This window comes from Lagopus leucura, unplaced genomic scaffold (assembly GCF_019238085.1).
Source record: "Lagopus leucura isolate 7727_CA_CO unplaced genomic scaffold, USGS_WTPT01 Super-Scaffold_100019, whole genome shotgun sequence".
NCBI classification, from domain to species: Eukaryota; Metazoa; Chordata; class Aves; order Galliformes; family Phasianidae; genus Lagopus; species Lagopus leucura.
Window position 1 is genome coordinate 11,439,139 of NW_024962273.1, and position 14,698 is coordinate 11,453,836.

The 14,698-nt window shown below is 35.0% G+C and overlaps 1 protein-coding gene across 5 annotated transcripts in view; it reads right to left on the reverse strand.

The window, feature by feature from the left end:
• The window catches only part of PTPN4 (protein tyrosine phosphatase non-receptor type 4), a 96,460-nt gene that overhangs the window by 45,883 nt on the left and 35,879 nt on the right, over positions 1–14,698 (reverse strand). For 4 of the 5 annotated variants that reach the window (XR_006180295.1, XM_042877782.1, XM_042877780.1 and 1 more), the window contains exons 3-10: positions 11,898–12,005; positions 9,481–9,523; positions 9,306–9,405; positions 6,116–6,160; positions 5,832–5,884; positions 3,163–3,283; positions 2,076–2,163; positions 666–754 (exon numbers count right to left, since the gene is read on the reverse strand). Coding sequence is in view for 4 of the 5 variants with exons in the window: in XM_042877782.1 (XP_042733716.1) it covers positions 666–754; positions 2,076–2,163; positions 3,163–3,283; positions 5,832–5,884; positions 6,116–6,160; positions 9,306–9,405; positions 9,481–9,523; positions 11,898–12,005 (647 nt within the window). In the remaining variant the exon portion in view is untranslated. The remainder of the gene's footprint in view (positions 1–665; positions 755–2,075; positions 2,164–3,162; positions 3,284–5,831; positions 5,885–6,115; positions 6,161–9,305; positions 9,406–9,480; positions 9,524–11,897; positions 12,006–14,698) is intronic. The other variant, XM_042877781.1, reaches the window with a different exon arrangement.

Here is a 14,698-nt window from a genome sequence, read left to right on the forward strand (position 1 = left end):
AAAAAGATAATCCCAATTAAAGAAAATCTGATGATTACCAGAACAATAAGATTATCAAGGGCATTTCCATGATTACTTAACAGAACAGCTTTACAATCTATTTTAGTTAAGAGGAGAAATTAACGACAACCTTTTCTTCAATAAATGCACTTTTTTTTATCTTCATCATGAAAACAGCTATCTACAGATGAAGAGATGACAATATCACTGAATACTACACCTCACTTATCCTCAAGTGCTATGCCTAAATTTAACACAAAGTACAATTAAATTACAAAAAAAGATGACAGGAATTATTTTTGTATTTAATATTTTTAAGTTTAGTGGTCCCTATAAAGACTGAGCTAGAATAAAATCAGTATTTCCAGAATGCTAGCCTTTGCTAAACAGTTAATTACACAAAGTATGCTTACAGGTTCCTGAAGAAAAATTATATTGAAATTAATTGTATTTTACACCACAATCACTTAACAGCACAGCATCCAGAACAGGACAAAAACCCTTCATAAAACTATCCATTACCTGGTACAAGGTAAATCATTTCAACTTTACATACTAAAATTTTAGCCTTTTTTTTTTTTTTTTAAAGTATATAACACTAGTAATAGTAGAAAATTTGTTCTGAAATACCAAACAAAATGATTAGCCTTAGCAGCTGTCCTTACCATGGGAAGGTGTTAATTCGTACTCTGTTCTTAAAGATCAGTATTCCACCTGACATCACTCCAATCATTATTTCATTGTTACTCTGATCCTTCAAAAAAGAAAAGAGACAATGAAGTAAAAAACAATATAAATATCTTGGAAGCTCACCAATCTTCCTCCTAACACACAAACAATAGCAAATTAGAACTCAATTTACATGGAAGGAAACATGTTTTAGCAAGACAAACAGGAATTCACTTTTTCCTCCCCTGTTTCGGAGAGGACTACATGTTTGCTCTGAATCATTTAGAAAATTAAATTCTATGGTAGCTAACTAATTAGCTCTTCCATGATATTCAAGCAAACAGAATATTCTAGCAGTTTATTATGAATAACAACACTGCCTCAGCGTATGCTACACTAAAAGCAACCAGCGACTTAAATTCCTACCTGAAAGGAAATTGCAATCTCAGAACACAGAGAGGAGAGATTCTAAAACAAATAATACTGTAAGCACGTTTAAATAGCACAGTTTTCCTGAAATGTTTATGCACTCCTATCAAACATCTGCTACAGACCTCTTGATTCTTGAGGAAAAATAGGAGAATAGACATAGTAGCGAAGCAGGGTACTTCTAAAATTCTGTTGCACGTTTCTTTAACATTAGGGAGTAGAACAGAAATATTAGAAACAGAAATGTCTTGCTAAAAATAATTACAGTCAATCTTTGAAGAAACGGTAGCACTGTAATGACGAGTTGAGTCAAGACCTCAAGCTACCTGCTTTATTAAAGTATTTCACTTTACTTACCAGGGAGAAGTAAAATGCTAGATTTCCATACATGCTTAATAACTCTTCATGATCAGAACTTTTCATTTAGAAACTCTCTTTTCAAAATCTACAGCGTTCATGATTTTAACCTATATCTGAGTTTATAGTAGAAGGTTGTGTATTTATTTTCACACTATAGTCACCATACACTACATATTTCATCAAACCATCGTGTGTTCACCTTACACAATAGTTCTAATCTGAACCAAATAAAATACGTTTAAAAGAAAACAGATCCTTAAGTATCAAAAATTCATTCAACATTGACAATTTTCTTTTTCAGCAGTAGTCAGCCAAACTGACATTCAGGCCAATAAGGCTGAACCCGACTAGCACACATAAACGCAGAAATTAAAGCAAGCAAATAGAATAATCAAATTGTTTACGTTGGAAAAGACCTTTAAGATGATTGAGTAAAATAGTGACCTTTGATACTGGTAAATTGCATTTAGGCAGCTTAAGATAAACTTATTACTTTCTACCTTTTCTCCTGAAAAAAGTGACGAGAAAGGCTCACAATAACAACAAAAAAATTTAGTTTCCCACAAATATCAGAGGAATCCACTTTTACATTAAAATATTAGTTCATCCAAACTTACCCTTGCATAGTGCAATTCAACTCCATAGAGTTCTAAGGTACGTGCTGTATTGAGATAATTGAACTCTGCTTCTGCAGGAGACAACCCTCTGAAAGAAAGAAGCTATATAAGAAACATTCAGATGCAGTTCCTCAATAGTCTCTTTACTGAGCTCAAAGAGAAAATCTGCATTGACCTTTCCTCCTTCCCTCACCCTGAAATCTCAATTTCCTTTCTCACATAAACACCCTCATTCAAAAATTTTATATTGTGCTTACACAGTCTTGAAACAAACAACTGCTTGCAAACGCACTTTTTTTTTCCTATTTCTAATGTATTGCAACATTTAAATGGCTTTGAAGCTGTGAAAACTGGAAATTACTTCTGAAATACTGCATTTTCTATTCATAATAGCAATCTCTCTCCAAGACCCTCAAAGTTTAAATTACCAACTCACTCTAATTTTATTTACCCTACTTAAGTGGATTTCCTAAGACACTGACCGAAGTGTACAAATGTCATCACAAATTCAGCCTATGTTTTGTTAAATTTTACTCTAACAACGCAGTATTGAAGTTCTAAAATGTCAGGGAGCTATCAATGAATAACATTTACTTAATATTACACATTGCAAAAAAAAAAAAAAAAAAAAAAAAAACAAGCTTCCATTGCTTCATCACCTTTTCCTCTTTAATGAGAGACCAAATAACTGCAAACAGGAAAGACCAGATATCAAAGAAAAGGACTTTGTTACACCTAAAGTGACTCTTGTCTTCTGGTAAAAGCACCATGAAAACAAGGCCTTTATGTATTGTCAAGGAATGAAGCAAATTAACTAATATCCTCTTAAGTTCATATAGTACCTAACAAACACAAGCACTATTTTCAGCACACCTTTATCAAGTTCATTAATTCACCAACATTTCCTCTCATTCTAACATCAATTGTACTTACACAGATATTCTACCAAAAAAAAACAACCAAAAAAACACATTTACACATACATCATTTCTCAACAGAAAACTTTAAGACAAAATACTCAGTTTTTATACAATAGGACTGCACCAGCAATCAGGATTTGACAAAGTCAGTCAATGTAAATCCTTACATGTGCTGCTGATGTAGCTTTGCTATCTCTTTTTCAAAGTCTTGAGGCTGGCCAGGGATGAAAGAATAGTCTGAGAGGTAGCCTGGCAGGTTTTCTGAATGGTTGTAGTCTCCCAGCTCAGCTAAAATATTAAGAAGAGAGGTTATTGTTTATCAGTGATTAGTTGGCACTGTGCAACACATTCAAATTCACACGAGTCTGATACCATACATCATGATCTACAGCAGATCAGACAAACAGAAGTAGTGACATTTGAATTCCCCTTTTCCCTTTTGAATAAACCACCACATTCTCAGCAAGTACTGTGGAAATCACTGTGAGCTTTTAGTGGGTGTTTATGAAGGAAGTACATTAACTGTTTAAGTTCTAATACACAAATTAATTCATAAAAGCCCTCCTAACAACTAGCACTAAATAATATGCATCAAGGTACTCCAGCTTGTTCTCCCTCTTTTCTTTTTTTTTTTTTTTAAACCCTTGCTTACTTACATACAATTTCAATATTTAAGCACTACAACTGTTATTTCTTTACTTTGCAAGACCTGCAAAAAACAACCAGTTCATTCTGCGCCAAGATACATTCATAAGCATTAGAAAACTGTTCTTGTCCACAAATGCATACGTGCAGAAGTATGCATACATACACCTACACTGCTTACATGAAACTACTAAAAAGTGCATTTTCGTAACTTCTGATACTTTCTCAAAATCATTAAAAAAAAAAAATCCAAAGTAACATAACGTGTCAGAATAAATAAAACAAAAAATAACCAAAGAATTTGCTACGAATACAAGCATTCAGGCTTTTTAGCTGTAACCCCAAAACAGTGCAGTTTTAAATATCTGCAATGCATCTAAGAGATTTACAGTACTAAGTAACATAACGTGTGAGAATTGGAAAGTTCATAGCAAGGTAGCATGGTGCGGGGTTCTGGGAAGGTCTACAGACGCTTCTTTAGGGCATGGAAGAAACGACTGTAGGGTGGATGAAGGTACACAGGGAATGAGAGGGTAAGCAAGGGAAGTGAAGGCAGAAAAGGCATCTGGGGCACTTGCAGCACAAGAGACAGATCTTATTTAAGGTTAGTTAAAGCCTGGAAAATGCAACCAGGTTTTATAACAGAGTGCAATTCTTGCTAAAACAGACTACAAATACAGGGCTGTCTGAGTTCTGGGGTTGCTATTTACGAGGGTGGCTCCAAAAGAATGCCTCCTATTTTATTACGTTGGCCCATAACATCAGAGGTGGATGTTGGTGGTATGGCAGTTAGAGGTTGAACCTTCCTGTCAGTATTCCATTACATGCTGTTGCTGTGTGCCAGATGGCAGCAGAGGGGCAGCCTGACAAAATGGCACTGACATGGAAGTGCAAATGAAGCAAAGAGGTAGAACTGAATTTCTTCACACAAAAAAAATGTCACCCACTGACATTCATCACCTCTTGAATGCCCATGGAAACAGCGGGTATGAGCAAAGAGAGGCAGCAGGAGGTGTGTTTCAGCAGTGACAACAGCAACAATGGGTCACCTCCATAGGTGCAGATTTTGATGAGTGCAGCATGCAGGCTCTTGCATTACTTATGAAAATGCATAGCTAATTGTAGTGACCGTATTGAAAAAATATTGTTCTGCAGATGAGAAATTGCTCTTTCAAATAACATTATTGTGCTCTACCAGTTGGTTTCCATAGAAATAAATAGGAAGCACTACTTTTGGAGCGACCTACTTATTCATGAAGAATTTCAGGACCTGAATCCAAAGGTAATTAGCAATGAGCATACAAAGACAGATCTGCAGGGTGAAGAACTTAAGGACAGTAACATCTCACACAACAAGTCTAACCACAATGCTCAATGCATGCCCACTACGTTGTTTTAAAAATGAAAATACTGCATTCTTACAAGCTTAACTGTTACAAAACTTTACATATGGTCTGCTTCACTATCAAATACCTAATCTTTTCCAAGACAAAACCCGAAGCCATGACTTCAACTTTTGTTTCTGACAGCTCTTACGCTAAATACGTTCAGCACCTGAAGTTTGATGTTTTATACAAATTTGTTTGCTTTTTCCTTTTTTTCTGACCATCACTATTTGCAAAACTTCTGTACTGAACTTCTATGACTTCCTCCATTGAAGAGTTCAGGTTTCACAAAAGAAAAATAAGGAGAAAGGAAGAAACATTACACACTGAAGGGCATAAAATTGGCAACACTGGTATGGAACTGCTTGGCAACGTATGACTAGAACTTACTATTTCACACCCATTTGGATGCCTACTGTACTGTATGTTGAAAACGTGCATGTGTCTAAAAACTGCCTTAGTGTTACCCTTTCCACTTCGTGAAAAAATAACATGTAATCACACTTTGGAATGCAGACAAAAACAAGGGGTTCTTATTTTATTTTTCAAACTGCAGGGGTTTAAAGAAGGAAAATACATTTGCCAGTATTTTTTCTATACCTAATTTAACAAAGTGTGCCGGGAGAAAAAAATAAAACCAACCACCACCAGGTTTGAACAATGATTACAGGCACCTCATGTCCACAAACATCTCATACACAGTATTATACAAATGTGAACTAGATTCTGTAGAAGCAAAACTAGATACAGCTGCATTTTCAAACATAGCAGTACTTACAATGAATATGAATACTAGCAGTACTTACACTGAACAGCATAGGAAGCCAGAAGAGCAGCAGTATTATATGGACAGGGCAATCTGTTTTATTTTTAGACGAAAAACAAGTAGAATTACATATTTTACATGAAATGATTTTGAAAAGCCTACTGTTTTGTAATGTACTCATGCACAAGTTGGACAGAATTATTATTGTTTATTTTTGCATAATTATTAAAATACTTTCATTTTTGCAAGCATAATTCTTCATGATCAAGACAACACCTTTTTCTCAAGTTGCATATAATGTTTAATGGAACAAAAATGTCTTACCTTCCAGTAAGAATGTCCTGTTTAATCTGTAAAAAATACTGGTACCTTAATTTAAAAAAAAAAAAAAGATATTATTAAAAAACATTTAATTATTTTTCATCAATTTAATGCATCTCCAGTTAGTGCAAAGCTTAAAACTTGTATTTGACATGCTGTTTCTTAAACTCATATGGCAAAGAAACCAAACAGTGATTAGTGAAATAACAACTTCATAAACTGAACAATATTCACTCTAATGAAATTATAAACCGTATTTCACCTGTATGCTGTAAAATTCATTTCCTACATATTTTGTTTCCCAGTATTTATGTTCAGTTCAGTGAATGAGAACACAACTACTCAATATGCAAGCCAAAAGGGGAAGATGGTTTCTATGCGTGCAGGTAGCATGATGAGTTGTACTCCAGGTAGACAGAAAGAATTAGTTTATTCTCACTGAGCATTTGACATTACTTTGTTTTCATTTGAACTAAAATAAGTACTCTCCGTTTTACAACTTTTTTGGCATTCCATTCTAAATTAGCAGTTGTGGATCTACTACGATAAAAGCCTTTTGACAGTCTGACTTCCCTTGAACTTCTGTTCTGAACTTTTCTTTAAGTTATGATGTGAGAAAGCTTGTTTTAGTTCTACTCTTCACATGCCCACTCTTTCAAAGCAAGGAAGAAGATGAAAACAGCCAAAGAAATAGACTAACACTTCAAATCAAGAACTGTTTTTCAACCAGTAGCAGCAGAAACACTGTAAATTAAATATATATATATCCAAACAAACCTGAAAGATCAAACAGATTTCTGTCTAACGATTCCCCGGCAAGACCCAAATGCTTTGTTAACTTCAGAATTAATCTTTTGTTCATTCAGTTCAATTCAGTTCCCTCATACTTCACTCAAAGCTTTCGGAGAATTCCACAGTATAAATATTTATAACAAGAGGCAAACTACACCTGCTACAAACCACAGCTGAAACAGACTGAACTGGGTAACACTTACTGAGATGGCAAGATGTTAGCACAAGCTTAAATTTCCACTAAAACCTTCCTCAGTAACATGGCAGTAAAGCAGTCTTAAACATTTTAGGCTCTGATGCCTTTAATTAAGATAAATAAATAAATAAAATAAAATAAGTGGAAATCATTAACATAATTCCTTCTTATAAATCAATTCGATTTTGGAACACCCAGCTTTATTATCAAAGAAATCAGTTACTTTTCCTCTTGCAGTTCTGCTTTGAAACTTTGGCCAGTCATGCTCATTCATTATAAAAAGACAAAATGACAAAAATGTAAATCAGTTTCCTACTGCCAACATCTACTGCTGTAAGAACATAGGGAACAAAATTCTGCATGTGCAGATGCACCTTTGCTTCTTGTCTTTATTTCTTACTTTCGTGAAATGTTGTAATAGAAACACTCCATAATACTCAGGAGACTTAATCATTAAGGTACACTAAGCAGAGTTCAATTTCGGTCCACTGTTTCTGGTAAACAGAGAAGTTAATTACTTGTTAGCTAACCACTGCAGCTCCAACACAAAAGCCTCACATATTATTAAGTGAAATGGAAAATCAATAGAAGCTTTATTAACGTATATCTGAAAACCAACACTGTGAAGATCGTATTGCATTTACAATGTTTTCTTCTACTTTACATATAGGAAAAAGGTAGGATAGAATTATTGTTAACTGGAGTCAGTGTTAATAAACACCCCCTTCTGCAATGAGCTTTGTCCCTCCAGCACAAGCTGAGCTCCCACTGACCTTTTCTCGACCCAGGGCGTTCATAAGCTGCCTCCCCCTCTTATGAATTCTCAGAGGTCTAATTTAAAGACACAAGCTTGTATCAAACCTTTCCACCTGATTCACACTGACACGCATATTGACTCACCCCCGTGTCTTCATGAAATTTATAAAAGCTGAGGGTCTTAAAAAAGTCTCATCTTGAATGGAAACAGTGAAAAATATCAGCTTTGTTTGCTTGCTTTGTTTTTGTAGGTTGGCTTTGCTCTAAGAGGGGAAATGCTGATTATGTGAAAGGACCACACGGTAGTGACAAGGCGTCCTAACTTCACTACAGAAACCCCGCAGATAACAACATTCTCTTTACAATAATTCCAAACACAAATGAGTTTTCTCAAGGGCAATTACCCTTATTAGAAAAAAAGGCAGAGTTGACCTAGATACAGCAATCATACATTGCTTGGCTCTAAACGGCTGCTGTATTTATAGTGCTGTATTTACAGCACAATATTTAAGTAAACAGTTGGCTTTTTTGTTCATATACATCACATTCACTGTCATTTCCATCTCCTTAGGAGTATCTTACACTGTCCTTTAATTCAAACATCACGCCGTTTTGTTATTCTAACACCAAATCCTCAGTAAATATTTCCATAAAATAAAGACTGATGGAGGATTTCTGGGATTTGTTTTAGTAAATTGTGACTGTTTGTACATTTTTGTCCAAAATTTGACAAATCAGAAGTTATAAACAAATATGGACTCAGATATTTATTTTTGCTGCTCAGAATTTCTAAAGCTATCTTTAATAACTTCGATCTGTATTTATGGGGTTGACCTGTTTTCAGGATGGCTGACATCCAAAAATTACAATCTGTCCAATCATGCTATTTAGGAGGACTAGAAAAAAATCGGAGGCATTTCTTCAAGAGCTAATCACAACTCACTGACCTCCTGACTTGGTCCACATTGAGCATTTTCTTCAACAAGCTTCAACACATTGCTAGCAAAATAAGCTTACAATGTTTCAAGGACTGCAATCATACAGAGATACAGTGGCAGGAAGAAACAGATCATTTAAAAATGCAGAAAGCTCAGGATTCTTTTTTTTCAGATCACACAGGAGTGCATAGAAATAAGTTTATATTCACTGATGAGCAATGACTAAATATCTTCCTTTTTCTTTTCTGCTGTTTTTCTGTTTCTACTTGGTAGTATTTTCTTTATGTAGTTATTTCACTTTGCACATATATTTGTATATTTTTTCATGAAGGGTTTTTGTTATATGGAATGCATATTTTTTGCCTGCACTTCTCAGGTAAAAATTGGAAGCCACACAAAAATTATTCAAAAAAATTTACATGTTATATCTTAAAAAAAAAAAAAAGCCTGTTTCTCCTTAACACATAAGCCTTCTACTAAAATCTTCTACTGATAAATTAACTAGACTTACCTTGTATATTCTTCTTGGAGCTTGTTTGGGTCACTTACAAAAAACTTAACTCTCAAGTTCAAACTGTGAGGAGATCCTCCTATGGTCAAGAGAAGTGTTTCTAATTAATCAGGGTACCTTGGTAAAGCAGAATAACAATAATGCATGAATTGACCAAATGCATATACATACTCACTTTTTAATTGTTTCCTGATAGGTTTGTTTGGATCCAACCACCTCTGGAAAGATGAATTATAATACAAGAATCAGATAAATCAAAAATTATATGTTACAGTCTTACGCATCAAGAAACTGTTGCCTTTTAATTTTTTATTTATTTATTTATTAGGTTTTCTGTTTGCTTGTTTGCTTTTTAAGCAAAAATATCCTGCTGGCATACCACAGTCTGTAACAAGACTCCGAAAGATACCAACATGAGCAGTTGCTTCTTTTTGCCTGATTTTAACTCTACTGTCCTGGTGTCTGTCTGTCACTACCGCAACAGGGTACTAGAGTATGACCATCACTTGTGCCCAACAGAGGCTACATCTCAATCTCCATGTGTTTAACTATTTTAGCAATACTTTAAACTGATCATCTAAGGTTAGCTAACTGAAAGGAAAAAGCTGTGAGGCTCATTTATCCTTATGTGAAGTTAATTTGCTTAAACCAGTTCAGGTTCTTCTAACTGCAATCCATCAAGTGATCCCAGATCTGACTCTCAGATTCTCTTTCAATTGCCAGAGAATCACCTCTGCTATGTCCTTCTTTACTATCCTGTAAATCAGAGACTCAGTTTACTGAATTAAGGACTATAGAACACTTGTAGCAAATGCTCATTTTTCAAGAGTCCCCTTCATTTATCTGTCATGGTGGTGAACTGACAGCCCTTATCATGCAGTAAATGGTATCGTGGAAAATGGAATCATGATCTAAACACCTACAAAATACCCAGGCTAGAAAAGAAAACAGGACAACCAAAACGCTCCCTCTTTTAATAGGCCTGAACTTTAGAAAAAAACTTATTTCTTATTCCAACTAATGGTGATCATTCAATCTAGTAACTAGATGCAACAAAGCAAGCAATATTCCTGTAAGGAATTATTTAATGAGCACAATCTCATGATTTTACTCTCCACTTGTGACTTGCAGCATTTAGTTTTTGGTGATACCAACCAAACTCAAATGACGATTGGAGAGGATGCACAACACTGTAAATAATTCTGCCTCTACAATGACCCACATAGAGGAGCACAGTGATGCTCCTCTACAGTCCATCATTTCTGGAGTCCCGTATCTCCAATTCAAACTTCATTCCAAAATGTCATTCTTGCAGATACACTTAAATAGTAAACTTTGGACTTCTACTTGTTTAAGAACAGCTAACAACTCTTTACCGAAGTGCTGCTCAAGGGAGTACGAACAGCAATTCACATGAATGCAAAGGTGAATTTATTTTTTTCCCCTCAGGTCACAGACTAAAATAAACCAGCTTAAGAAAAACAAAAACACACATTTCCTTTTGCAGTACCAATGACCATAACTCCTGGTTGAGGTAAAGTAGTGTTACTTCATCCAGCCCTGCAGAAAAATGACATACTCAAGAGGCACCACCAAATGCACTAATTGTGGTAATAAAAGCTTGAACGTTCATTAAGCTCTCAATTTCTCACTATCTAGGCATCATCTATTCTTTCAGTTTTAACATTTGTCTATTTTAATATGTTGTTTGAATGTTGATTACTAATTAAGTCAGATAGTTTTCACAACGGCTATTTAATTAATTCAAGTCATCTGATTTATTCTTTATGCCAGCTGATTTGACCCTGCTTCCATTGTCTTTATGACACATACTGCTATTTTTCTGCTTAATTCACTCTTTTTCTCTATCAATATATCTCCCTAATTCAGTTTCTTAATCCTGCTCCACCTTCTTGTAAAAATACTATTTATTACCATGTCTCTCATCTACCAAATTATCAGTGAAAATACCATTCTCAAGTGCATCAAATAAACACATATGAAAATTGATGCATTACTGTCCTGGTTTCAGGTGTAGAGAGTTGATTTTTCCTTCCTAGTGTCTGGTACGATGCTATGTTTCAGCTTTAGGAAAAAAAATGTTGATAACACAATGGTGCTTTTATTTGTTGCTGAGCAGTGCTGCACAGAGCCAAGCATGTTTCAACTTCTTGTACTGTCCTGTCCTGGGTGGGCTAGGGTTGCACAAGGAGCTGGGGGGTGGGGGGGGAAGAACTGGCTGACCTAAACCAGCCAAAGGGTTATTCCATACAATATGACATCATGCAGAAACCATAAAACTGAGGGAAGTTGGATGGGAGTGCTGCTCTGGGCCTGCCTGGGTATCAGTCAGTGCGTAGCGAGCAGTTGTGTGGGGTATCACACAAAAAAATCCCACAAGATGCAGTACTTTTCAATGCATCACATCATGCACCAAATCCATTGTATCAAAAATCAATAGTGCTCCTGTAGAAAATCTGACCTACCAAAAGGAACAAATTAAAATTTTACAATTAAGTATCTTGTAAAGAATAAAGCACAACTCCCACATATTAAATTAATGTTATGATTTACAAAATAAATTTGACTTACAGGGTTATCAGTGGGTTCATCCGCCAGCTGTAAACCAAAGTAATCCCTCTCTGTCAAATCGAGATGTTTGAAGACTATATCCAACAGAACTTGTCCCTGATCGTGTTTCTGCAAATAAGACGACATGTATGGGTGTTTAATGGAAAAGTCATTGGACACACAAACTTTACTCTAGTAGAGTACTAACACGTTCTTTCAGATGTGCTCTACAAAGCCACATTTTAAGCATCACGATGTGTATCCTAGCAGTATTCTTTTAAGAAGAACGCCATCTCTCTTTCTGAAACACATGTAAGAAATTATCTTCCTTCCTGTTCATTTTCTAATTATGAAAACTTCTAATTTCTCAGCTAGCTACATGGTTATTTCCAAAAGCCGCTCATTAACCGAATTTGATACTTAAAAAGGATTACTGGAGAGAAAAAGAAAAGAGAGGCTGGGATTTGACGAAGGACTTCATAGCCTTGTTAGACACATCTAATTTTGAAGTAAGGTTTTTCAGGCCTGCACAAGTTATTTTTACTTATTTCTATTTTTACTTATTTACTTAAACCTATTCCTGAATCTAAATGAGCCAACATACTGAAAGTGCTTGCTTCCACAGTTTAATGGCACAGACAGACGAAGCAGACAATGTTACTCTACATTAACTAATTCAAATAAGCTGATTCTGACTGATAGACTTTCCACCCAGGTTTTCTACCTCTCCAGCACCAAGCAAACTTCCAACAGCACTGTAGGTGCCAAACAAGTATTACTGATACTAGAATGGATATCAGAGGCATCTTGCCTTGTTTACTGTAGGCAATAAGGTATTTTGAAAAATAACAGAAAAGATTACTGTCCTACTACCAAATAACCCTGCTCCTGACAAGAGCTAAAATAGTTTACTTTCACAGCATTTATATCTAAACTGTCTAATAAAAAGGTCAGAAGGCTTTAATATCCACAAATGACAAAAATCTACAGGTCAAATTCAGACATTTGTTCACATCAAAGAACACCCTATCAAAGCCATTTTTTTTTTCATTCTGTTGAAAATACACCGAAGCTGAGTAACCAGACTAAGCCATTTATTTGGGAGATAAAAATTCCAAGAAGGCAGACTATTTATTTTAGAATAATTTAAAAAGGAGAGAGAAAGAGAGAGAGAAAATGGTTATCAACAAATTATGCCTGAAATGATGCCAGCAGGGCAAACACAGCTGTAGCGCTGGATATTTAAGTTACACAAGCCATGTATCTCAGATTCATTTATCTAGCTAAGTAGAAGTGATTTAAGTGCTACACTTACCAGAAAAAGAAAAAAAAAAGAAAAAGATTTCTTAATGTTTAACAAAACAATCAATACTATCAATGGTGATAAAAAGTTCGCTAACAAAAAAAATTCCATCTGCAATAAATGAAAACAAGAAAAAACCCACAGATGTCAGCATAACAAATACACAACAATGCAAGTGCACAAGACAATTTCTATGTACAATCCCAAAAACAGTTACATCTTTGCTGAATTAAGAGTTTCCGAAATACTTTGAAAACAGTAATCAGTACAATTTTTTCAACAAATTAAACTAATTTTAAAATTACATAGCAGTAGTAATTACTTCTTGGCATTTTTCCCTATTTAGATTTCAATCACACTCAAACTAAGAAGTTATGACGCTAACAGAATAGAGGAGACGTTTGGAGTCTGCAGACTTGCATTTACTTCTCCAAGGAACACACAGCTATCTATTCTGTTCTAAAAAAAAAATCCCAAATGGGAGAATTTACCTTGTTTCTAAACTATCTAACCCCAATTGTTTCTTAATTAAAAAAATACTGAAAGTTTAGAACCTCCTGGTCACTTTGAATTAGTGGGTACACAAATGTCATTTCATGGCAGCAAAGAAGCCAAACTATGAATGGAGGTGCCCCTAAAAGGCAGAATGAAGAGCGAAAGTCATTTCTCCTGAAATAAAGCAGAAAATTTGCTAAGAAGAGACAAGTTTCAACATGAAGAATTTGTTTTGATGACAATGTTTTACTCTGAGTACAAAACAAAGATAAGCATCTAGTAAAACTAGACCTCAGCTCAACCTGCCTTCGATATTTATACATTGATGTTTGTAGCTTGCCAGAGCAGGGGAAGGTCACAATCCTGTTTGTTGTGAAAGGTCCAAAATATTTGCAACAGTATCTCAACCAGTGAGCAGCTGCTATAGAAAGTAGGAAAATAACTGTCTATTTTTGCCTTTTTTTAATGAAAAACACAAATTTATACAGGGGGTTTAACAAAGAAATGTGCTTTATTCTTAGGGGTAAACATTAATAGTTCTTAAAACACAGAATAATGGAAAAATATAAAAACAATGAGTGATATCCAGCATTTAAAACAACATGGTTCACTGTAATTAGTTATTTCCACAACTGAATAATGAACAGTTAGCCAATAATAATTACTGAGCAGCTGGATATAAAACACCAACATTTTTGCTGAGCTGAAATATTAGGATTTCATGCATACCTGTTAGAAATTATGAAAGGCAAAATGTCTCACAAATGCTGGCCTTTCAGAACAACTCAATACTAGACATCACTAAATACAGTCTAAGAAGTATAACACACTTTTCACACCATCTATCTTGCCTTAGTTTTCCCCCAAGTTTGGTGCGATCAATTTGTACTGATTTTCAGGGAATACTGCAAATTCAGCCTGCGTGGAAAAGCTACAACTTGAGGTATTTGAACAACAAATCAAAATAAATTAAAAGTAATAAGATCCTGAAGAAGGAGATCTATGCAAATCATTGTCATCAGGT